Genomic DNA, 25,956 nt, shown 5'->3' with positions numbered 1-25,956 from the left:
AGTTAACTTCACATGTTGTGGTAATGGGATTCCTTCAGTGATGTCACAGATCTACAGCACACAAGCCAGAATAGTCAACTTTGAGATTAAACTACTCAAATTCCTTCAGCGTGTGCAACATATTTGCATTATAACACTCCACGTTCAGCGTCCAATTGAAAGAAACAATCTGTCTAGGAATAATTTTAAGATTGGCGAGACTTAGCTTAGAGATCTTGCAACCAGTTAGCAGCCTTTTATTTGTTTGGAGGTCTCTCGTTTATACACACTTGGAGGTGTTTTCTGGCCAGATGGGGGGAAATGAGGCCACAACCAAAGGGCAAGGAGAAACAGACCTGCCGCCAGGCCCCTCAGGAATGTCAGCTCGCCAAGGACATTCCTGCCCTGAAATGTATCATCATTATTATTTCAAGCGTTTCCGCTTTATCGGCCATTTTGAAGTTGGATGTGACAATATGGGGCCAGCCCACCCTCTGGCCCAAACCCCGTACGCTGACATTAACTAAAGGTCACGTGGATTTTTAGCAAAGAAGAATGACTTTTTCTTCTATGATGTGTATGTTTAGTATTCGGGTTGTGCAATTGGTAAAATAAGCATTGGAGTTGTGCAGTTCCGTTTATTCATTCATTCATTCATTATCTGCACCGCTTATCCCCTGTAAGGTTGCGGGGGTACTGGAGCCCATCCCAGCTATCTTCAGGCAGTGGGCAGGGGACACCCTGAACTGGTTGCCAGCCAGTCGCAGGGCACAGCTCTGTTTAGGCTTTTCAAAAACAAATAAAAATGAAGATTCTGGGCTCATAAGTACATAGCAAAGCTGTTATGGTTTCACAAAGGCACTTTTAAAAATGCAATGGGAACCAGACAATCTTTTTTACACCCAAGAGGGAAACATGGCAGAATACGACAAAACGAAACATAAGTCAGTGGAAAATTCCCAAAATCCCAGCCACTCACCAGTCTTTTGTCCAGACTGAATCATGCTGGTTGTTTGATAAGACTCAAGGCAAGACTCAAGGCCTCCCATCCAACAATCAGGGCACCACTTACTACAACGAAAAGTATAAGGGAATTGTCATGATTACTGATGTGACTCAGCTGTGCCTGCTCATTTGGCGCCACCCGCCTCGGGTTCTGATTGGCTCCCTGTAACTATTTGAACTCAAACCTTTCAATCCCCTCTTGTCAGTCCGTCTGCAAACTTCAGTGTATACTAGGCAAGCCTTTCTCGACCCTGACTCCCACCTGTCTCGTTTTTGCTCGGTCAGTTTCCGGCTGCAACCCGTTTTGATCCTGACCACATCTGCTCTCCTGTACCGACTTACAACCCGTTTTTGATCCGGACCACGTCTACTCTCCTGTCCCGGCTATCGACCTGTTTTTCCTTCCTTGACACCGCCATCGCTCGCTACTGAAGATCCACTTCCGTGTTCGGATCACAGTTTTATTTATTTTTTATTAAAAACAACAACAAAATTGATTGAACACTAGTTTTTGTCTATGGCTGCTTTATCTTGAAGCAAGACTTGGACTTTGCAGGTGAATAAACTGCTCCAACAATTGCATTTGATTTCCATTTTGCACCCGTTTTTCCACCCGTTTTTCCACCTGTTTTTCCACCTGTCCGTTCCTGATCTCCCCGTTTGTCTCCGGCTACGACCTGTTTTTTGATCCCGTCCACGTCTACTCTCCCGTCCCGGCTTATGACCCTTTTCTGACCCCGAAAAAGTTTTTTGCTCTCCTGTCCCGGCAATCGACCAGTTTTTCCCTCCCTGACACCGCCATCGCCCGCTACAGAAGATCCACTTCCGTATTTGGATCACAATCCGATTGTGAGAGCGACTTGCTTCCCGCGTCCAGTGAGCTCCGGATCGTGAGCGCAGCCCTTCCTCTTTTTTTTCAATAAACGTGTGGTTAACGTTACGCAATTGGGTCGTGATTCCGTTCTGGTCATGACACTAAAGTCTTATATTTCTTATTTCACTATATATTTTTTACTTGTTTTTCCTTTAAAATGAGAAAAATAATACTTAATCCATAAACACTTACTATCTGTTTTGTCATGTTTTCCCATAAAATAAAATAGGCGGTATAACTCAAGATTTTTTTTTTCTATTTAAAAAGTGTTTCAGCTCAAGGAAAACACTCCCTTTAGTGTCCTTAATTATTATTGGTGTATTTTATAAGAGTATTCCAAAAATAACCACATTGGTTACAAATTTTTGCTGTCATTACCTAAATCTCATATGCCAAAGTCAAGGCCAGCGGGAAGGTCTTCTGCAGCCCTACAGATATACACCAAGAATTGTATGTGTTTTACTGTGAACAACTTCTCCTTGAAGAAAGTGTCGTTTTTGGTTAAAAGTTTTGGGGGTTTTTTTTGCACTATATTTTAATGAATTTCTGTCATGATTACCGATGTGATGCACCTGTGCCCGCTCCTTTGGCGCCAACTACCTTGGACTCTGATTTGCTCCCTGTCCCTATTTAAACCCACTCATTTCTGTCACCTGTTGTCAGTCCGTCTGCGAACCTCAGTTTACACTAGGCAAGGTTTTTTCGACCCTGACTCCCACCTGTTTTTGCTCCTGTCTGTTCCCCGTCTTCGACCAGTTTTTGATCCTGACCACGTCTACTCTCCTCTCCTAGCTTACGACTCTTTTCCGACCAAGTTTTTGCTCTCCGGTCCCGGCTACTGACCCGTTTTTTTCCGTTCCCGACGCCGCCATCGCTCGCCACGGAAGTCCCACTTCCGCGTTCAGAGCGACCTGCTTCCCGCGCCCAGTGATCACCGGATCGTGGGTGCAACCCTTTCCTTTCTTCCAATAAAACTGAGAGAAACGTAACGCAAGTGGGTCCTGTCTCCGTTCTGGTCCTGACAATTTCAATGCATACAGTATATCACAAAAGTGACTAAACCTCTCACCTTTCTGCAGATATTTCATTATAATGTTTAATAGAACAACACTGAAGAAACATGACTTTGACACATTGAAAATAAGTCTGTGTTAAGCATTTATAGTGAAGTACATTTATTTTTCCCCTTAAAAAACTCAAAATATAGCCATCAATAACCAAACCCCTGGCAACAAAAGTGAGTATACCCTTAAGGTACTACACCCTTATATATGTCCAAACAAACTACTGCCGGTCACATTTCCTTCGAAATAACATGTGGCCTGTCACTCTTACTAGGTCTCAGGTATGAATAAGGAGCAGGGGTATTTAATCTGATGTACACTCTGTCATCCTGGTCACTGAATTTCCCAAAATGGCACACCATGGCAAGGAACTCTCTCGGGACCTTACAAAAATTAATTGTGGCACTACATAAGGCTGTCCAAGGCTAAGAGATGATTGCCAACACCCTGAAGTTAAATTGCAGTACAGTGACCAAGATCCTCCAGCGTTTTAAAAAATCAGGATGCCCTCACAACAGGGTTGGTGTTGGATGTCCAAAGAGCTGAGTGAACGTTTACGGCATCACATCCAAATGCTAGCTGAGAAAGATAGGGGCAGGAGTGCTGTCAGCATTGCTGCAGAGATCAGAGAGGTGTGGGGTCAGCCTGGAAGTACTCAGACCTTACACTTCAGGAACCTTCCCTTTAGGGTGTACTCACTTTGGTTGCAAAGGGGTTTAGTAAGTGACGGCTATATTTTGAGTTTTAAATTGAATTTACACTGCTATAATGGCTTTACGCAGACTACCTTTCATTGCATAAACGTGATGTTTCCTCACTGTTGTTTTACCAAACATTATAATGAAATCTCTGCAGAAATATGAGGGGTGCACTCACTTTTGTGACATACTATATTTTGAAATATATTTCAGGTGAGTGAATTATAGAAATTAGCTATTATTTAAATTGCTAAAATAGTAACTATAGGGAAGTAGTGGTGCCTAAACAATACTGGCTTCTTTCATTTATTTTCGTCATGATATGGGGATTTTCATATCAAGGAAAATTGCTTTTTGTGAATGTTAGAAATTGAAGATTCGCCACAGTATGTTTATTTATCCGATCATATTGGAATATTTTTGTGAGATCTTCACTAAGTTCAATGAAGTTCACAAAACTATAAACTATGTGTTGTTTTGCAGATTGTTCATTCTCCTCATGCTGAGCCTTTTGAATGTATCTTCGCCCTCATGTAGGTTTTAGATCAGGGGATATCAGGGGATGGTGTAATAGTAGTCTGTAGTGTAAACAGCCCTTTGAGACTTCTTGTGATTAAGGACTACACAGATAAACATGAATTGACTTGACCCGATTTTGTCTTCAGTTCAGTTCACTTTTACAAACCTCATATAATCGGTCCCTTAATGGTTACACGTAGACACACGGAATGTCCAAAGAAAACGGTAGAAAAATTTGAAAGCTGATAAATCAATTATTAATTCTTTCTTACAGACTGAACTCAGTGAACTGAGTAATGGCAGCTGGACTTGACTTTGAAGGAAGGAAATTTGTCCAAAAATGTTACTGGAAATATCAGGAGTGGGGTTTGCAAAGATCCATGAATAGACGTGCGATACATAAAGCCTGTCTTTTGGACAGAAATCTAAGTTAAATAGGACTGTATAAACAGAACAATGACAAGTGAATAATAAAAAAAAAAGCTTGTGAAAATCCTGGTCGCTTCGGAGTTCTCTGACTTTTCGCTATTAAATCAACAAGACAGTGTATTTCCTTGTTTAACGGCTTTCGTGCATTACTGAACCCTACTTGACGTTTCCATACGTCTGCAAGAAGGCCTTGATGTTGCCAATTTCAAATCTGATTGGCTAAATCAACACTTTTTTGAAAAAGCAGCACAACCAGGTAAAAGCAATGAAAGGAAGCTGACAGACAATATGGAATTATTTACTAAATATTGATGTACAGAATATAATTAACATTACAGTGGAACCTTGGTTCTCGACCATAATCCGTTCCAGAACCCTGTTTGAAAACCGATTCGGTCGATCACCGAAATCAATTTTCCCAATAAAAGTAATGTAAAATTGTTTTAATCCGTTTCAACACCCTGAATGTTTACCACGAACGTAAACAAGAAGCTAACCCAGGCTAATCGTACGTTCGCGTTAGCGTAATCTTCCGTACGAAAGATTACGCTAACATGAACGTGTAAAAATGAAAAAAGCATTATGAATAGGATTTCTTACCTTTGTGGTGGACGGTGGGGAGAGAAAAATCATCAAAAGTTTTTCAACCTCTTCCAAAACTTGCGGCAGTTGCTTGCTTATAGCGCTAACTTCCTTAGCCGCATCACTCGATTTCACAGCCTCCTTATTCTTTACTATCGTACTGATAGTAGATTTAGCCATGCTGTATTCACTAGCAAGTTTGGAAATTCGTACACCTCTTTTATATTTAGCTATTATGTCTTTCTTTAAGGTAATAGTTGGACGAACAACTTTTTTTCACCTGTCCTGCTTGCACCGACCTTCTTCGGAGGCACAATTATGGGCTAAAACACCCATACGCCGCTCAGCATCGCACCCTGGCGTACCGGCGTTCGAACTCCGATTTTTTGACCGAACAGCGAAGCAAGAATTTCCCAAAATTTTGGTTGAACACCGATTTGTCCAAACTGAGAGGCGTTCGAAAACAGAGGTTCCACTGTACATGATTTTTAGACCTGGAGAGAAGGCCTTGCATGCCTTCACAGCCCCGCACTGGAGTAAGGATAAATACTTGCGCTATCAGCAGCTAAATAGGCATCATATCAACCACATCGTTTGGATTTCTGGGCCACACATAGTGACCAAGCGGGCTGGATTAAGTCCCAGAGCCTCGAGTTTGATAGCACATGGCTTTGAATGAAGCCAGGTCGGACAGATTGTGCAGAGAAGTTTTCTGCAAATCAGTTTAATTAAAGAGTAGCGATGCATGAGATTGCAGTGGGAGCCTATGGTGCAAAGGATATGATTATACAGGCACTCACACGCAGATTGGGCAGACAAAAGGGAAACATGCTAGATCATTCTATAGACTACTGGTCCCCAACCTTTTCTGTACCACAGACTGGTTTATTGTCTGACAATATTCTGGCAGCCCTGCTCAATAATGACATTACAATAACGATAAAAATAATAATTATCGTATTGTTATTAATGAGACTAAACCTAATGTGTAATCAATAGACCACAATGGATGTAGATGACATAGGAAAAGTCATTAGATTTGATCTCATCATCAAACTATTTATACTCATGCAAAAATGCAAAAAAGCACAATAGTGTAATCTTTGGTGTATATTTAGTGTTTAAAGGACATTAAATAAATAATTTTATTCTTGTATTGTGTTGTCAATTAATTATCTTAATCATGGCTCCATATATTCATCAACCTGGTACAGTGAGTGAAATAGGGTGAAGACGAGATTAAATCTAATGCCTTTTCCTATGTAATCAACATTTCTAGTTGTCCAGTGGCTATGATTTGTCGCTCTCGCCGCTGCGATCCAGGTTCAATTCCTGTTGTATTTAATGTTATGCAAATGTGGTCAGCGATATTTATCAATGGAACAATCATTGTGTAAATATGGTAATATACTACCGTAAAGCCTTGTGTATAATGCACAACCAAAATTTGAGTATTTTGTGGGTAAAAAGAATGTTTGTATTGAAAGGGGGCGCACAGCCCCACAGTGCAGAGGGTCAAGGTTCAAATCCAGCTACCACAGCCTTTCTGTGAAGAGTTTGCATGTTCTCCACATGCCTGCGTGGGTTTCCTTCAGGCACTCTGGTTACCTCCAACATTCCAAAAACATCTATGTCAGGTTAATTGGCTGGGTCAAATTGTCTCTAGGTGTGAATGAGTGAGTGAGTTGTGTCCTGCGTCTGGCTGGCTGCCAACCAGTTCAGGGTGTCCCCTGCCCTCTGCCCGAAGACAGCTGAGATGGGCTCTATCACCCCCGCGAGCCTACTGAGGATAAGCGATGCAGATAATGGATGGATGGATGTTATGGAAGGTACAAGCAAAGGATAAGGCTACTTTGTTTCTAAAATAAGGCAACTTTTATGTATTTCTGTGCGGCCCGGTAACAAATACCCAACAACCCACTACCAGTCCGCGGCTTAGTGGTTGCTGACCATTGTTTTTTAAATACAATGTTCTTACGCTTCTGTAATCCGACCTGGAACCATCTGGCAACACATATCCTTTTTTCGATAAGCATGCAATCCGAAGATTGTCACGTCCAGCACACAGGATAGACCCAATCGCGTAATGTTTTCTCACAGTTTTATTGAAAGAAAGAGGAAGGGCAGATCCGATGCTTGTTGGACGCAGGAAGCAAGTCGCTCTCGCAACCAGATTGAGTTCCGAATACGGAGGTGGATCTTTCGTAGCGGGCGATGGCGGTGTCAGAGACAGAAAAACAGGTCGATAGCCGGGACAGGGGAGCAAAAACATGGTTGGGATCAAAAACGGGTCGTAAGTCGGAACGGGAGAGCAGACGTGGTCGGGATCAAAATGGGTCGTAGCTGAAGACAAACGGGAGCAAAAACGGGACAGGCGAGAGTGAAGGTAAAAAAAAGGCTTGCCTTGTATCAACAGAGGTTCGCAGACGGACTGACAACAGGGGACTGACAGGACTAGGTTTAAATAGTGACAGGCAGCCAATCACAGCCCGCAGTGGTTGGCGCAAAATGAGCGGGCACAGGTGATTCACATCAGTAATCATGACAAAGATATCAATTTCAGCAAAAAAATAACTAAATAAACACTCAATGTTTCCGTCCCACTATGCGAATCAGCCATGCCATAATCTGCAGGCAAAGACACTTAAATACCTGAAAAAAGAACCAAGAAAAAGATGAAAAAAGGTCAATTAAGACAAATGAGCCGGAGATCCTTAATGGCTCATTCTGATATGTGCGCAATTAACCGGAAGAAAACGATAAGACGCTTCTGTGTGTGACATGACTGACATTTCCGTAGGTTTGAGTGATGTTCTGCGGCACATCACTCAGCACAGCCGGCCGGGCGGGATGTTCACTTTGCAAATGAAAATCATGAAATTGATGTAACCCCGGGCAAAAAACAACAACAAAAATATTGATTAAGCATCTCTTAATTGGCTCTTTTGGGAGAAACGAGAGTAGGTGTCTTCTCTTTTTGGTGACAACTCCTGATAGTTGTTAGGATCGCCTTTCGGGCTCCTGAATGTGTGTCTGTGCATGTCCGTGTGCAACCTGATTAGCATTGTGCCCCATGTTCCACTGCTGTGGCTTCCGAGCATGGCTATGACAGAGCTAGCATGCAGAAGAATGAGAGAGAGAGACATGAAGGAGGAAAAAGTGCTGTTTCAGCATAGTGCCATGGAGGGTGATGAGCAACGCCTTGCACTCCGATCACAAAATATTAGGGACCACCGCACGTATCGTTGGGCCAGTGTTGGGCGTGTTACTGAAAAACAGTCATTCGTGACAGGTACCAGTTACTTCATTTAAAATGTAATGAAAGGGTGGCAAGATGGGGCTACTTATTCGGGATTACACATTTGGCTGCTGTCGGAATAGATTTCATACAAGTGGGTTTTTTTCCAAAAGGAACCTCCTTTAAAGAAAATCTGTATTTAACTTTAGATTTACACCATCAAATATATTACGATGCATTTTATCTTATGAAAAATGTATCAATTAATTGACAATTATATTTCATATTAATTCGTTGCATCTTTATGAAAGTAACACAGCAGGGGTGGGCAAATGTTTTGAGCCATTGGGCCACATTGGAATCAACATTTTGGGCCAGGGAAAAAAAAAGATGATTTTTTTTGTATCTGATTCAGTCTCGAATCCAATACCTCATCAATACATGAGGGACAAAGATTATTTTTCTTGTATTGTTGGGGCCATTTCAAAAAGACTCGGCTATATTTTGGGGCATTTAAATGTAAATTGTAAGTGGTCTGCATTTCCTTTTTTAAAATGTATTATTTGTGAATTAACAAACTTATTTATTTATTTATTTCATTTTGGGCGGCACGATGGATAAGTGGTTAGCACGTCCGCGCACAGTTCTGAGGTCATGGGATCAAATCCAGCTACCAACCTCCCTGTGCAGAGTTTGCATGTTCTCCCCATGCGTAGGTTTCCTCCGGGCACTCCATGCATGTCAGGTGAATTGGCTGTTGCGAAATGCCCTAAGTGTGATTAAACGAGTGAGTTGTCTGTCTCTGTGTGCCCTGAAACTGGCTAGCAACCGGTTCAGGGTGTCCTCTGCCCCTTGCCCGAAGATGGCTGGGATGGGCTCCAGCACCCCCGCAACTCTCCTGATTATAAGCGGTGCAGATAATGGATGGATGGATTACAAAATGTTGGATTACAAAATTTTGGGCAAATTCCATTTAGGCAAAAACGAAAAATGACTAAAAATGGTCTATGTCTAAGTGACAAGAACAAAAAAATCGACACGTATCCATATGTATACATGTATATATATATATTGGATCACTCCTAAGTCATCTGGGAACTTCTGCCGTCAGTTGGCTGAGTTGAGAGAGCAGGCCGCCAATGTGTTTGCAATACCTACTTTTCAGTTTTTCCTTGTAAATATAATATAAAGTGTTGAAATAATTTGGTTTCACTTCACAATTGTGTCTTGGGTGTTGTTGATTGTTCATAAAATGTTTTCAATGTTTTAGCTTTAAGTTTGAAGCTGATTTTGTGGCAATATGACAAAATGTGGGCAGCACAGAAGAGCAATGGTTAGCGCGTGTGCGGCAGAGTTCTGAGGTCATGAGATCGAACCTCCTGTGTGGAGTTTGCATGTTCTCCCCATGCTTGCGTGGGTGTTAAGTAGGCGTAAACGTATTTGCTCAAGGTGTGTATTTCTAGTCAGTTTGATGCCGTCTCCTAGTCTTCCTGTCTTTGTTTAAAGATGTTGGTACTTTTCCAGGGAGGGGTGTCTTTTGTCTTTGTCCCAACATACCAGTACTTTTCTATGTCTTGTGATCTCAATAAAACACAGAGGCAGACGGGGGATGACCGAGATTAAGATCGAGATTGAGTAAGAGAGTATGGAAAGAGCGCATCTCCCCGGTTGCAACTGGCTTAAAAACTTAAGTCTTTGCCTGGTGAATTTCCTTCTCTTTTAGACCCCACAGTGGGTTTCCTCCGGACACTCCGGTTTCCTCCCACATTCCAAAAACATGCATGTTAGGTTAATTGGCCGGTCCGAATTGTCCCTAGGTGTGGATGAGCGAGTGAATCGTCTGTCCCTGTGTGCCCTGCGACTGGCTGGCAACCAGTTTGGGGTGTCCCCTGCCCACTGCCCGAGGATGGCTCCAGCACCCCCGCGACCCTACTGACAATAAACGGTGCAGATAATGGATGGATGGATTACAAAATGTTCTTGGGAGTGAGGGGGGGCAATAATTTTGCTAGGCACTGTATTTGAACAATGATCCTTCACTGTGTTCCGCAGCAATGAGTGAAGTACCAACGCTAAATCCCGCTCTAGAATGACACATGTGAGTTGCATCCGCAGGGTTATTGCGCCACTTTGTCGCCTTCACTCTTGCTTATGAATAATAGCAACGCTCGCTTTGAATGTCATCCGCCGAACATCCATAGACAGGAAATTGGTTTGTATTGGTCCCTTAATGGCTCTTGGGGGGAACATCGTCATCCATCTGGGCAAGAGTCCTCACTTAGCATGAAGAGTGTGTTAAACAGCCGAAAGATGGAAGATACCCAAGAGGGCGGGTCCAAAAAAAAAACAATAAAGAAAAGAGAGGGAGAGAAAACCGTGTGGGTGGGAATTGTGGTTCCTGTTCATTGACTCCTCTCAGTGTTACAACGGCGAAGTGATCGATCTTCCTGCGCCGCGCTGACTTCATCGCCTCCCTCTCGGACCTCCTCGACCTTCGACGCCCTTGGCGTCCTAGTCTTTGGTTTTCCTCCTTCCTCACCACCCCCAGATATCAGCTCCCCTCTTCGCCGTAGATCCGGCAGTTATCTAATCGCGAGCAACCTCCTCGAATCCATTTCTAGCCCATTTGTTGTATCTGGAGACTGAAGAAAAAGCCTGCTCTTCAACTTGATTGATGGGGACGCTCTTGTCTCCAGTCCGACAATGGTTTTCGATCATGATGGCTATTCCCTCGACAAGGGAGTGAGAAAATGTAACAATTGTCCTAGACCGGGCCTCCACTGGAACTCAGTACAGTATTTTATGAAAATAAATGGGTAAATTAACAAAGAAAATAAACCAAACCCAAAAAGAAACCGTGTCTTATTACATCAACTCCAAGATCGGTTTCTCCTTTCAGAAAAAACGTTGTCCTCATTTGCAGTTGTGCTGTACCGTTGAATATAACTAGGGAAAGGTCTTCAGTCAACTGCCTGATAAATCAAATAATTGCAATAATCAGTTCCATTTGTAAGAATTTTAGTTAGCGCATGGTCAATAATGAAAGCTAAAGTAGAATAGCATAGTCTTTATTGTCATTGATTTGATCAGTTTTTAAACTGGAGGGTCCGGACCCAAAAGTGTGTTGCGGACCCATATTCAGTGGGTTGCGGCGCTTTACCCTGGCAAAAAGATGCTAAGAAGACAAAACGGAGGGTCATTTAAACAGTAGATTCAGTCAATTCACGCCATCCCAACTGAGTTTGAGACCACATCTCATTTCATTGTGACTTTGTTTTATTTCCCTTTTCTGCCCATAATAATGGGTTCTAAGTTAGTGCTAAGGGAGAGGAAACGTGGAAAACATTGACAACAGTGAAAACAGTAAACAAAGCGAAAATGCAAATTTTGTTTGACTGGGTCACAGCTAGTAATTGATAGATAGTTAGATAGATAGATAGATAGATAGATAGATAGATAGATAGATAGATAGATAGATAGATAGATAGATAGATAGATAGATAGATAGATAGATAGATAGATAGATAGATAGATAGATAGATAGATAGATAGATAGATAGATAGATAGATAGATAGATAGATAGATAGATAGATAGATAGATAGATAGATAGATAGATAGATAGATAGATAGATAGATAGATAGATAGATAGATAGATACTTTATTCATCCCCGGAGGGAAATTCACATTTCCAGCAGCATCCCTGAGCTGAGAACAATACAATAATAAAGCAAAAAGATTCGGTAATATGCAATGTAGGTGGTGTGGTTTAATGTGGGCTTTTACTCTGCCGGGTAGAGTTAAAGAGCCTCATGGCATGAGGAAGAAAAGATCTCTTCAGTCTGTCCGTAGTACAAGACAGTGACAGCAGTCTGTCGCTAAAACTGCTCTTCTGTCTGGAGATAATGTTGTGTAGTGGATGCGATGGATTATCCATGATTGACCGCAGCTTTTCCAGTGCCCGTCTCTCAGCTACTGTTGTTAGGCTGTCCATTGGGGTGGATTTGTGAGTATCGAAATCAGACCAGTTGAGAACCAGTGGATTTGACAACGTGGTGTACATGGTTTACAATGAGATTACACATAGCACACTAGGATAAACCATCCATCCATTATCTGCACCGCTTATCCTCAGTAGGGTCACCGGGGTGCTGGAGCCCATTCCAGGTATCTTCGGACAGTGGGCAGGGGACACCCTGAACTGGTTGCCAGCCAGTCGCAGGGCACAGAGAGGCAGATAAGTCACTCTCTCATTCACACCTAGGGCCAATTCGGACCAGCTAATCGACCTGACATGCATGTTTTTGGAATGTGGGAAGAAACTGGAATGCCCAGAGGAAACCCCCGCAATCCCGGGGAGAATACGAAAACTCCGCACAGGAAGGCTGGTAGCTGGAATCGATCCCATGATCTCAGTACTGTGCCGCAGACGCACTAATTACTCAGCCGCCATGCCACCCCAATTGAATAGGATAAAAATGTCATAAAATATTAAAGAAAACAAAAAGAAAAAAGAATAATAAGATTGTTAGGCATCATTTACAACAGGTGTCTCCAACATGGTGCTCGCTGGCCCAAGGGTGGCTCTTAAGGAGAGCTAAGGTGCCCTGGGACCAATTACGAAAATAGCTCACCAGTGCTGGGTCATTGTGATTATCCAGTAAAATGTTTTTTTTTCGTGGTTGACAGAGTGTGGTAATTACATAGTAACAACATATTAATAACATAATAACTTGTTATTTTAGCAATGCATATCAAACTGGGTGCTTGTGGCGCTAATTAGTAACAATAAGTAACTCTTGGCTTGAAAAAGGTTGGAGACCCCTGGTTTACAAAGTAGGTCTTGTATGAAGGCAATAAAATAGTGCAATAAAAATGTTGTTGGTATTAATATTGTGCAAAAATAAGAAATAAAATATGAATAAAAATGTCCCTATACACAGCTATTAGATACCTTTAAGAGCTTCGGGGTAGAAACTGTCTCTGTTAGTCTTTGTTTTAAGGGACCTGTGGCATCTGTCAGAGGGCAGCAGGTCAGAGAGCTGGTAGCAAGGGTGAAAAGAGTCTTTAATAATGTTGTTGGCTCTGTTGCGGTATCGCAAGCCGGCCATGTCCTCCAGACTGGGCAGAGAGTAGCCGATAATGTTCTGGGCTGTGTTGATGGCTATTCGCTGCCGTGCACTCAGCATACCAATCATATCAATAGAGTTTGAACATTTTCTGTTAATTTTCACAAGGTTTTCTCACGCTGTTGCTGGTATTTTGGCTCATTCCTTCATGTAGATATTTTGGGGCTGTTGTTCAGCAACGACAATTTTTAACTCTGCATTCTTAGTTCTATTTTGGTTACATTATGGATCATTAAAAGACTCTCTAGCAAATCTTTACAACGTTAAAATCTGTCGCACCAGATATAGTCATAGGGACGGGAAGATGTTGATTTTATGCGGGGGAGAGTCAAAACCTTTTCTCTTAAAACTCTATACGGGCCCGGATGTGTACTAGTTTAAGCTGGATTTGAGTTCCTGCAGGCGTACTGTGTTACAGATAGTATCATTTTTTACTTTGGGCCCAGCAGTCTGCAGGTCCTTCATTAGTTCCCCTCCTGTGGTTCCAAGATATTTCATCACCGTTCATGTGATCAATTTGACCCCACAAAGGGAAATCTTGAGTGAAGGCCCTGATTCGGTCTCTCTTGTCTACCTAAGTGGTAGAACTTGCACGAATGGTGTCTGACTAAATATTTGCTTAACATTTTTTTATCCACTCCTTTATTGTGGTTGGTTGGTTTCGGATTCCAACCAGTTGAGCTTTAGTTGTAGCACAAATGTATCTGTCCTTTCAGTCCGACAACGGTTGTACACTGGTGCTTCCCTGCTAGTTTTATACACCGTTTTTGTGGCCCTTAAAGGAAAATCAAAATACCGGTACAAGCATTAAAGGGAATCAAAATATAAGCATAGAGTAGTTTGTTAGAGGAGGCTGCTTATCTGCATGACACGTGTGACGGATGAAACAGGATGTGTGGTGCAAAAATTAGAACAAACCGTTCTAGAACAAAACGGTGACTACCCAAACAGGTTGATGATTCAGAGGCCTGCAACCACAACCAGGAGGGGCCAACACGTGATCCTTCTGGGGAGGAAAGACCAATCAGAGTGAGCTAAGGATAAATGCAGTATACACATAGCCAATAGAACTATGCTAGAATGTTTTGTTGCTGTGCTATTTGCATATTATATAGTATAAATGAATGCTGGGCTACTCGGATGAGAGGTGCGCCTGCTTGTGGGAACAGAGACGCACAAGATTGTATTGAGAGGGACCCGAGAACCAGTTGTTTGTATTAGATTTGTGTGTTAGGAATAAATCCACTCGTGTGTGAAATGCCGGCTTCCTGATACCTTTCTATCGCAGAACGAGCGCGCGTATTGTTGGATGAGTGGCGTTTGGGGAAGGTCAGAAATTGGAATCAGATTACTAATCTAAGTGTTTATTGATAAAGTAAAAATTCCAACACCCTGCAGTTTTTTCCATAAATCAAGCGATATGACTCAATTTATGACCCCAGTCCCTGTGACATCACGCTCACCATTGAAGTTTATTTTCCACACATTCGCTTCATCTCTTACCCATTAACCCCCGTCTCGCCTCGTCTCTTGATGTCCGTGTTAGTCTTCTTTCTCTCATCCATTTTTCTATCAGGCTCTTTATCCCGTCTGTTTTTTTTACTCCCCACATGCCTTCAGAGGCGCTTTTATCCCCAGCGGCTCCTTTTGTCCCTCAGACTCGATCATTAGGTCCCTTTTTGTTTTAGGATTGAAGTCATTACCTCGCGGAGTACAGTGTGACCTCATTGTCTCTATTTTTGTATTCACCTTAAAAAAGTTTTTTTTTTATATAATAATCCTTCATTGGACTTCCCATTGATTTTTCATAGGGCTGTCCAAACTACGGCCCATGGCCAATTAAAAGAATAGAATAGAATAGACTGCGGATGCACGGTGGCGTAGTGGTTAGCGCGTGTGTGGAACAGTTCTGAGGTCATGAGATCGAACCTTCCTGTGTGGAGTTTGCATGTTCTCCCCATGCTTGAATGGGTTTCTTCCGGGCACTCCGGTTTCCTCCCACATGTCAGGTCAATTGGCCGGTCCAAATTGTGAATGAGTGAGTGCGTTGTCTGTCTCTGTGTGCCATGCGACTGGCTGGCAACCAGTTCAGGGTGTCCCCTGCCCCTGCCTGAAGTTATATGGGATGGGCTCCAGCACCCCCGCGACCCTACTGAGGATAAGCGGTGCAGATAATGGATGGATGGATAGAATAGACTGCACTCTTCATGCATAAATGGTATTATTGGTAATAAATAATAATTAATAACAACAGTTTTCTGTGCGATAGTGGCCTTATTGTTTACAGCAGTGGTTCTCACCTGATCTGGTTTCAACACCCACCATTCGACCCTGATAACCTGTGACACAAACTAAGAAAATCTTCCACTTCTCAAATCAATCAAATGAAAGGATTGTGCAGTTTATAGCATAGAGGGTAGAGTTTATTTAAAAAAAACAAAGAAAAAAAGACCTCCAAAACCAAAATGACTTCAAGTAACATATATACTGGCCTATAACCCTTCATCGCATATGAGCTCCCCCCTAAAACTGCTTTTAAAGAGCCAAAAACTACAAAAAGTTCATGCCCAAAATGTTAAGAAAACATGTACGTAAACAACAATAATGACTTTATTGTGGAGATAATAGAGATCAAAATAATAGTGACAGAAATCTAGAAATATTACATTTTTAAACCATTTAAGGTCCCCTCAAAATCTTTTGGAATATTTTTGTATTTTGCAATCATTGCCTTCTCCGCCGTGATTATTTTTATCACTCTCTCACTTTTCTTTCCCCTAACTAGCTTTCTTTTCTACTAAACTAACAGAAAGCTAGTTGAGTTTTTGTTTTATCAATAAACAGAAAATCCGGATACTCTTTGTAAACTGCTAGCTGACTAACCACTTAATAAAAAGATATAAATGGCCCTTGTACCCGTCATTTTTTGCAAGTGGCACAGATACGTTTCGAGACCACTGATTTAGGATCTTTTGCTTACTTAAGATGCCAAGAGAGCTTATTTAAGTACAGGCGTCACGACCAGCACACAGGGTAAACCCAATCGCGTGACGTTTCTCACAAATTTATTGAGATATAGGAAGAGGAAGGGCAGCGCCCGCGATCCGATGCTCGCTGGACGCGGGAAGCAAGTCGCTCTCGCAATCGGATTGTGATCCGAACACGGGAGTGGATCTTCCGTAACGGGCGGTGGCGGTGTCAGGTACGGAAAATCAGGTCGGGACAGGAGCATAAAAACGTGGTCGGGGTCAGAAATGGATCGTAAACCGGGACGGGAGAGCAGACGTAGTCGGGATCAAAACGGGTTGTAGCCGGAGACAAACGGGGAGATCAGGAACGGGCAGGTGGAAAAACGGGTGCAAAAACGGGACAGGCGGGAGTCAGGGTCAAAAAGGCTTGCCTTGTATCAACAGAGGTTCGGAGACGGACTGACAACCGGAGGGTAACAGGACCGGGTTTAAATAGGGACAGGGAGCCAATCAAATGAGCGGGCGCAGGTGATTCCAATCGGTAATCATGACAACAGGTCTCAAATTTTTGTTTAAGATCAGCTAAGGACGCAAGTAAAACAATCCTTCGCAATAGTAAAAGTATTTCGAAGATAATGCAAAGGATTTTTCATTTTTGACTAAAATTGCGATTGAAACTCGAATCGGCTCGCGTGAGGGAAAAAAAATACATCTCCCTTGTAACAAAGGACCTTTCCCAAACACAAAGAAAAGCCAAGATTAAGATGAAACGGAAATTGAAAGAAATGCTTCCACTTAAATGCAATCACTATAATCCTATTACATAAATAACAACATCCCCCTCCAGGCAGTGTGTAAGCTTTCACTGGTAATTATTTTGTTTGGATATTTTTATATACCAACATTACCTGCTAAGCATTTTTGCCTCTATCAGCTTCTGTGGAATTTATGTCTCATATGAATCGTTAAAGCAGCGGTTCTCAAATTGTGGCATGGGAGCCAATAGTGGGTCACGGACACGTTTCCAGTGGGTTGCGGGCCTTTCTTTGCCTTGGCAAAATAATGATAATTTAAAAAAAAGAACGGAGGGTTTATTATACTCTTAACCAGTAAATGTCGATAATGCCCTGCTTGGTCTTTCCTTCCTGATAAGTCATCGTTGCCATCCCAATTGTGTTTGAGAAGGAACACTTTGTCACGACCAGAACGGAATCAGGACCCAAATGCGTAACGTTAACCACAAGTTTATTGATGGAAAGAGGAAGGGCAGCGCCCGCGATCCGGTGCTCGCTGGACGCGGGAAGCAAGCCACTCACACAATCATTGTGTTCCGAATACGGAAATGGATCTTCCGGAGCGGGAGTTGGCGGTGTCGAAGACGGAAAAAAACGGGTCGATAGCCGGGACAGGAGAGCCAAAATGTGGTCGGGATCAAAAACGGATCGTAAGCCGGGACGGGAGAGCAAACATGGTCGGGGTCAAAAAACAGGTCGTAGCCGGAGACAAACGGGGAGATCAGAAACGGATGGGTGGAAAAACGAGTGCAAAAAACAGGACCGACGGGAGTCAGAGTCAAAGTGATCGCCTTATAGAAACAGATGTTCGCTGACGGACTGACAATGGGCTGAGTGAAAGGACTGGGCTTACAAAGGCCAGGAAACCAATCAGGTAGCCCGAAGCGGCTGGCGCCAACGAGCGGGCACAGGTGATACCAATCAGTCATCATGACAGACATCTCATTTTATTGGGATTTTGGCGGTTTTCTTTTCTTTTTCTGCCCACAATAAATCGGTCTCAAGAAAGTTAGTAAAGGGAAGGTAAAGTTGGAAATAGTGACAACAACGATCGAGTTGAAGAAGGAAATGATGGCGAAATACGTAAACGTGCTATTGAAGCGCTGCTGCAAGGTACAGTAAATGGTTTAGAAATGTTATATTTTTAACCTTTTATTAGTATATTAATCTTTACAATGTACATTATTAATTCGTTTTCGATGTTTAGGTATGTTTTATTAACATTTAGGGTACGAATTTCTTTTAGTAGGCAGCTATTTCAACGCAGGGTTCCTTACGTGTATGCAAAGTAAGCTAAAATGCAAATATCTACAGTTTAGTTTTTGCTGATCATTTTGTCCTTTTGAAAAGAAGGTGATTTTTTTTATACAATCTCTGCTTTAAACTATAAATTCAAGAAGTGTTTTTTTTTCTTGGTTTGGGTCAAGCTGGTCATTATGGTAGGTCCTGAAGTCTGGCCAGTACTGAACAGCTAGCTTAATGTCCTGGGTTGTTGATTTTGACTGCAAACTTCCGGGCTTTTTTTTATCATTTTCATCCTTATTCATACTGTAAAAGTTGTAAGAAAAAGAAACGGAAGGGCTGATGTAATGTTGTCATCCAGTACAAGGGAAGACAGTCTTTTTTTTTTTTTATAAGTGTTTACCATTTGCCGCCATAAATGCTGAGGGTTGAAATACTAGCCGTTGTAAAATCCATACCATATATCTACAGATTAATAGCCCGGAGGCCTCTTATGCTTATAGTGAGAGAGGGAGCGAGCAAGAGAGAAAAAGAGGATATTGGGAGTCAGTAGGGAGTAACAAGCTTATTAAGTGTGGAAAAGAGGCGGGAAGTGGTTGAAGGAAACGGCGCGTGTCTGCAGTCAAGCAGGACTTTCCCTCAAAATGCCTCGGCGCTTAAGTTATTGACCTTTGCCGCCACGGCGACAAAATGACAGAGTATGACTTTTAAACAACGCGGAACATTAGGGGCAAACATAGCGCAAATAGAGCCATTTCCAAGGATATACGACTTGACGAGGCTTTGCCTTTGTCCATCAGTGCGCCAATGATATATATATATATTTTGACTGATTCTCAGAGCAAGCCAAACAAATTCTCAAACAATTCATTTTCAATGCAATACAAAAAATACCGAAATTTGCTTTGAGTGTCTCATACAGACCATTGAAAGACATTTGCACTTCACCTCCTGTTACTACTGTACAAAGCATTGTTCAATCCATCCTTCTGTACTGCTCTACGCATTTTTTTACTATGCTCTCTGGGAGGCACTTGGCTTTCGCAACATCAAGCGGACCTATTTCAACCTACAGCTCTCTTTCTTTTGCGCTTCTCTGAGGATTGTCTCGTGGGCCGGATCCAACCCCTTTGCGGGTCTGATCTGGCCCGCGGGCCGCCTGTTTGACACCTGTGGTTTAACTCTCCGACTATTCCCTTCAAATGTTCGTGCATCACTAAGGTAGTGCCATAATACACAAGGTCTGCTTTGTAAATTTTACAAGTAGTCTTTTATGACGTCAGTCTTTTTATTGGCTGTATGCAGGATGAAATGCTCCCAAACTGTATAAGTTTTAGGCAGCGTACTTGATGTCATTGTTTTCTCAATGTTACTGTTTTGCATGAGCAACTCTAAGCAAAGATTCTAATCATGTAAGATCCCTCAGTTTTTTGGAAATACGTGTCTGGTGACAGTGGTCACCAATGGAATTATTTGCCAACTTTCAATAATAGATTTCTGTTGACAACTTCAACTAACGACAGACTGCTGTCACTGTCTTGTACCACGGACAGACTGAAGAGATATTTTCCTCCTCATGCCATGAGGCTCTTTAACTCCACCCGGCGGAGTAAAGGCCCACATTAAACCACACCCCCTACATTGCATATTACCATACTTTTATTGCAGTGTGTATTTTATGTAGCACTATTTAAATACTCTATACAACACGCTACAGTGGGTATTAGCACGTCACATTGGGTATTTGTATATTGTATTCCTTTTGCCTTATTATTGTATTGTTCTCAGCGAAGGGATGCTGCTGGAAATGTGAATTTCCCTGCGGGGATGAATAAAGTTTCTATCTATCTATCTATCTATCTATCTATCTATCTATCTATCTATCTATCTATCTATCTATCTATCTATCTATCTATCTATCTATCTATCTATCTATCTATCTATCTATCTATCTATCTATCTATCTATCTATCTATCTATCTATCTATCTATCTATCTATCTATCTATCTATCTATCTATCTATCTATCTATCTAACCGTTGCAGGCTATCTAGGTTTTCTGATTTTATATTGTTAAACCTCACATGGAAGAAAAGAATGGACATTCATTTTGAAGGTCAACAACAACCCTTTTCCCACTGCTTGGGGCTACAAGGCAGATGTGCTCAGAGGCACATGGCCCGATCTGTGGTTTGAGGCTTAATTTGGGATTAACAGTCAGGATATTACAGATTACCACACTCCAGTTTGACCTTCTGTGTCCCGAAAGCCGACAACCGATGGGTGAGCTTTTATCTGAGGCCGTTTTAAGAACTTCACTCTTGTTGCAGTGTCCAAGAGCGCTTTTGTTTGTTGATATCCCCCCAAAAACATTTCTGATGATGACAAGGTGAATAAAACTCAAATTTTACATGAACATGGAAATAGGGTTTGATTATATGCTTTCACACTCACACACACACACCTCCACACAAATCTACCGTTGACTTGGGGCAAACTGCCAGCTGCTCTCGTATTTCTCTGTTCTCATTCATAGTTGATGCTCCTCATTAAAAGTTGATGGAAGGAGCTCTTGCACACCGACGCTTCTTCTAAGTCGTCGCCCTGTACTCTTTAGTTTGCAATGCTGGCAACAACGACGTTCCACACAGTCAAGGAACCGCAAAGTGGCTCATCGGAAAATTAGAAATGATGGGGATACTGAGACCTCTTGAAACACTGCAGAGGGTTAGTGTAAAGACAATGTTTTTGGTTGAAAACCTGACTTGACTGAACTTGATAGAAATTCAACATTGGCGACATTTTTAAAGATAGGTTTCCATTTAAGTTTTTTGCAAAAGAGAACGGACATTTGCATGATTTTTCTGAAGAACAATTTTGAGTTGAAGGTGTTTTCGTTGGAGAGTGATACAGTCACCCTCTTATGAAAACTCAAATTAATTGTGCAGGATTTACCTGCTGAGCAGATGATGAATATAAAAACACAAGAGAAGAACACAATGGCGGCCATGAAAATTAACAACAGATGCTGTGCTTTGTACTAATTGGCAACAAAACCATAAAAAGTCCATAGTCCATTTGTGTTTGCACTGTAAAGCAATGGCAGGGTTTCAAAAAAAAAGAGAAAGAAGACATCTAGTTTGGAATGTACAGTAGTTGGATTTAATAATTTTTGCCTGAAGTGTTCTTATATAGCAGGGGTGACGAACACGTGGCTCTAGAGCCACATGCGTCTCTTTGCCTCATCATATTTTCTATATACTGTGGCTCTTTGCCTTGTTACATGTTTAGTTTTTTTGTGTGTATTGAAGGTGGACATTTTCCTTGAAATCAACACACGAACAATGCATGTTGTATTGTAAGGAGAGGAGTCTGTTATGGGAAATAATATGTTTTTAATTGTGTGTGTTTGTGTGTGTCTGTCTGTCATGGCAGCTCAGTGCGTGGTGTGGCTCTTTGACTCTCACAGTTAAACATTTTGGCTCTTTGTGTCAAACTTGTTCGCCACCTCTGTTATGTAGTCAATATTCAAAGAGTATTCAAAGAAATATGACTATAGGTCGGGCAGCACGGCGGCGCAGTGGTTAGCGCGTGTGCGACACAGTTCTAAGGTCTTGGGAACCTCCTGTGTGGGTTCAAATCCAGCTACCGGACCTACTGTGCGGAGTTTGTATGTTCTCCCTGTGCTTGCGTGGGTTTCCTCCGGGCACTCCGGTTTCCTTCCACATTCCAAAGACATGCATTTCAGGTGGATTGGCCGGTCCAAATTGTCCCTAGGTGTGAATGGGTGAGTGAATTGTCTGTCCCTGTGTGCCCTGCGATTGGCTGGCAACCAGTTCAGGGTGTCCCCTGCCCACTGCCCGATGATTGCTGGGATGGGCTCCAGCACCCCCGCGACCCTACTGAGGATAAGCGGTGCAGCTAATGAGATGATGAGATGACTATGGGTCATGATTTCTTACACATTTCTCAATGCGATTCCATTGCACATATGAAAATATGAAAACTTTTAAGGAACATTTGAGAAAATCTTTAATGGTAACACACTTACTGACACGCGGTGCAAAATAATCCGACCCCGTATTGCGTTTTATAGCTTCAAACACAAAGTATGCTCTTAAATTTTACCAATCCAAAAACATGGTGTGATTGTCAAAATAAAGGATAAGTAAGAAAAAAATGACATATGCACAACAAACTATGTCCAGAAATAGAAAAAAACCTTGCCTCACTGCTTCTACTCATCTGGTAAGAAAACACACTTGAATAGAAGCAACCGTGGCTAAATCCCTTCTGTAATAAGGCCTGTACTTTGTGGACCCATAATTCCCATCTCTGATGATCGATCACCTCATTCTCCACTCTTCGCTTCCTAGCCACAAAAATGTACGTGTAAAACTTCAATCGATTGCCCTGGCTACAAGAGCGTCACCACTCACCAAAAGCAAACAGAGTGTCATCCCGTTACTATTTGATCAATTTCCAGTGCAAATATCAGGACTTTGGCTTTCTTTTCCATGCACACGCACCTGTTTAACCTTTTTTCTTGTGTGTTTACTTGGCAGAACCGCAGCTAAAGGGCATCGTCACGAGGCTCTACTGCCGACATGGGTTCTATCTCCAAATGCTGCCGGACGGCACTATGGAAGGCACAAAGGACGAAAGCAGCTCCTTCTGTAAGTTCAAATTAATCCTGCACTAGCGGTACACTCCCATCAGACACGCTTACCATACAGAGCGAGAAACGCAACAGTGCATTAAGGAAACATGACCGTAGCTAGAAAATGATTTTATTATGGGATGAAGCTGACTTGGCAACACAGCATTATTCTGTCACTACACCGATTTGGACGAAAAACATGAAGTTAGCACTATTGTGAGATTTACAACCAGGATGGAGGGGCAACGGCTGCCTGGATGAAATTTACATTCTAGCAATTCATTAAGACTTTTTGGCAGTGGGGCTGCTATTTGTACTTTTATATGACGTAAACATTGGCAGGCTGGCATTTGCTGAGTAGGGAGTTTGTTTGCTTTGAGGTTTAGAATTGGCCAACCAACCAAAAGGAAAGACCTTAAGAAAAAGAGACACTCATATTCATCATGTGCTGTAAAGAAACCGTAGGAAACCGACAATGCAAAGGGGAATCCAGTAAAACAAGATTACAGATGATGGCGCTTTGTGTCGTGCCGCTGCCTGGCCATGACACAAGTAATCGCGATGTCGCAGGACAAAAACATGGGGACACATGTCGGGCTTCATTTGTCAACAGCCCTCAACAGGCCAGTACAGACGAGTCACGGACAAAAAGGCCACAATGGACAGTCTTGTCCTTCCAATACAAATGTAGACACAAAAATAATATGGACAGCTGCTACAAGCAACATTCCAAATTATCTAGAAATGTGCTGGAACTATCGCGCCTGCAGGCATTGGGTACCCGAAGCAAACACCTCTTTTATAGGAATTTGTAAATTACAATTATCATTTACACAGAATTTGCTTTCAACTTTAAAAGGGTTGGTGACCTCTGTTGTAAAAGTTGAAATAAAGAGTATATTGCACCTATTTTTGGTGCATTAGGATCAGGGTTGGGTAGGGTTACTTTAACTTGATTACTTTCAATTACTTTTGGATTACTCCAATACCAAATATGCTAATAAAAGACAAAAGAAACTAAATATAAATGAAATGAATTTTGTGCAGGCTTGGGGAGTAACGGAACACATGGAACAGCAAAAATGATGTTGACAAGCTGTTTGGATTTCTTTTCATTTTGTTTCTGTCGCATTTTATGTTAGTTTTCCCGGAGATCAAAGAGATCAAAGCCAGGAGAGAAAGCTTACCACGTGTTGTGAGTCATCATTTTATTCATATTTAGTTTCTTTTGTCTTTTATTAGCATATTTGGTATTGGAGTAATCCAAAAGTAAATTGAAAGTAATCAAGTTAAAGTAACCCTACCCAACCCTGATTAGAATACATGGCATAAGTTGATGCTTAAATGGTGAGCCAGTCGAAGATGGAAAAGAGACGGCTCAGCTCAAGTGGGTTGGAAGAATATTTAAGTTTTGGTCAAACTTATGATCACACACGATCGTATCTCTGAAAAATGGCTTAAAGAATGTACTATTTATTTTTCAGCCCATGCCTTTTTTGGGTCATCCCTTCAACTACGCAATCCATCTGCTTTAAGTTTCAAGTTTTTCTGCCCTTACCGTTGTCAAGACCAGAACGGAGACAGGACCCTCTTGCATTTTGTTTCTCTTAGTTTTATTGGGAAGAAAGGAAAGGATTGCACCCACGATCCAGTGATCGGTGGTTGCGGGAAGCAGGTCGCTCTGAACAAGAAAGTTCGACTTCCGTGGCGAACGATGGCGGTGTCGGGAACGGAAAAAACGGGTCAGTAGCCGGGACAGGAGAGCAAAAAGCGTGGTCGGGATCAGCAACGAGTAAAGAGCCAGGAGAGGAGAGTAGACGTGTTCAAGATCAAAAAACGGGTCGAAGCCGGGGAACCGACGGAAGCAAAAACAGGAGTGAGTAGGGGTCGAAAAAAGCTTGCCTAAAGTAAACTGAGGTTCGCAGACGTACTGACAACAGGTGACAGATAGACGTGGTTTAAATAGTGACAGAGAGCCAATCCGAGTCCGAGGCAGTTGGCGCCAAAAGGGCGGGCACAGGTGCATCACACGTTTTATCTTTGCGGAAAGCATGTCATTGTTCAGTATCTTCGCTTTCTTCCACTGATCAGCCGAGCAACTGTAACATTCATCCGTATCAGTAGATGGCAGCAGATTACTATTTCTCTTTATGTAATAATTATCTGATCATGAGGTAGTGCATATTAAGTAATGTATTGGGTTTTATTAATCTGTTTTAAATTGTGCTACTAAACATAACAAAACAAGTCACAATAAGTAAAAGTATTGCACATTATTTTACTGATTTTAATGATTTAAACCCCCCAAAAATCAAACATCGTAAAAACAAATTTTGACCACTTGCAGACGATTTTTTGTTAACCATAAAATATCCTGGGTTACAGTGGCTTGCTAAACTATTTGGCCCCCTTGAACTTTGTGACATTTTGCCACATTTCAGACTTCAATCATAAGGATATAAAACTGTAATTTTTTTGTGAAGAATCGACAATGAGTGGGACACAATCATGAAGTGGAACACACATTTTTTGATATTTTAAACTTTAAAAAAAAATAAAAATAATAAGTGGGTGTGCAAAATTATTCAGCCCCTTTACTTTCAGTGCAGCAAACTCTGTCCAGAAGTTCAGTGAGGATATCTGAATGATTCAATTTTGATCTAAATGACTAACGATGATAAATGGAAGTCTCTGTATAAATGCACCTGCACTGTGATAGTCTCAGAGGTCTGTTTAAAGTACAGAGAGCATCATGAAGAACGAAGAACACAGCA

General features: G+C 41.9%; 1 protein-coding gene across 1 annotated transcript in view; it reads left to right on the top strand.

Annotated features, from left to right (window-relative positions):
• The window catches only part of fgf11a (fibroblast growth factor 11a), a 70,665-nt gene that overhangs the window by 17,690 nt on the left and 27,019 nt on the right, over positions 1-25,956 (top strand). The window contains exon 2 of the mRNA XM_088346878.1: positions 23,088-23,198. Within this exon, the coding sequence (XP_088203004.1) occupies positions 23,088-23,198 (111 nt within the window). The remainder of the gene's footprint in view (positions 1-23,087; positions 23,199-25,956) is intronic.

The sequence above is a fragment of the Urocampus carinirostris genome, chromosome 11 (assembly GCF_059441175.1).
Source record: "Urocampus carinirostris isolate Australia breed hairy pipefish chromosome 11, RoL_Ucar_1.0, whole genome shotgun sequence".
NCBI lineage: Eukaryota > Metazoa > Chordata > Actinopteri > Syngnathiformes > Syngnathidae > Urocampus > Urocampus carinirostris.
Note: the sequence above shows the minus strand (reverse complement) of the source record. Positions and strands in the feature narration are given on the sequence as shown.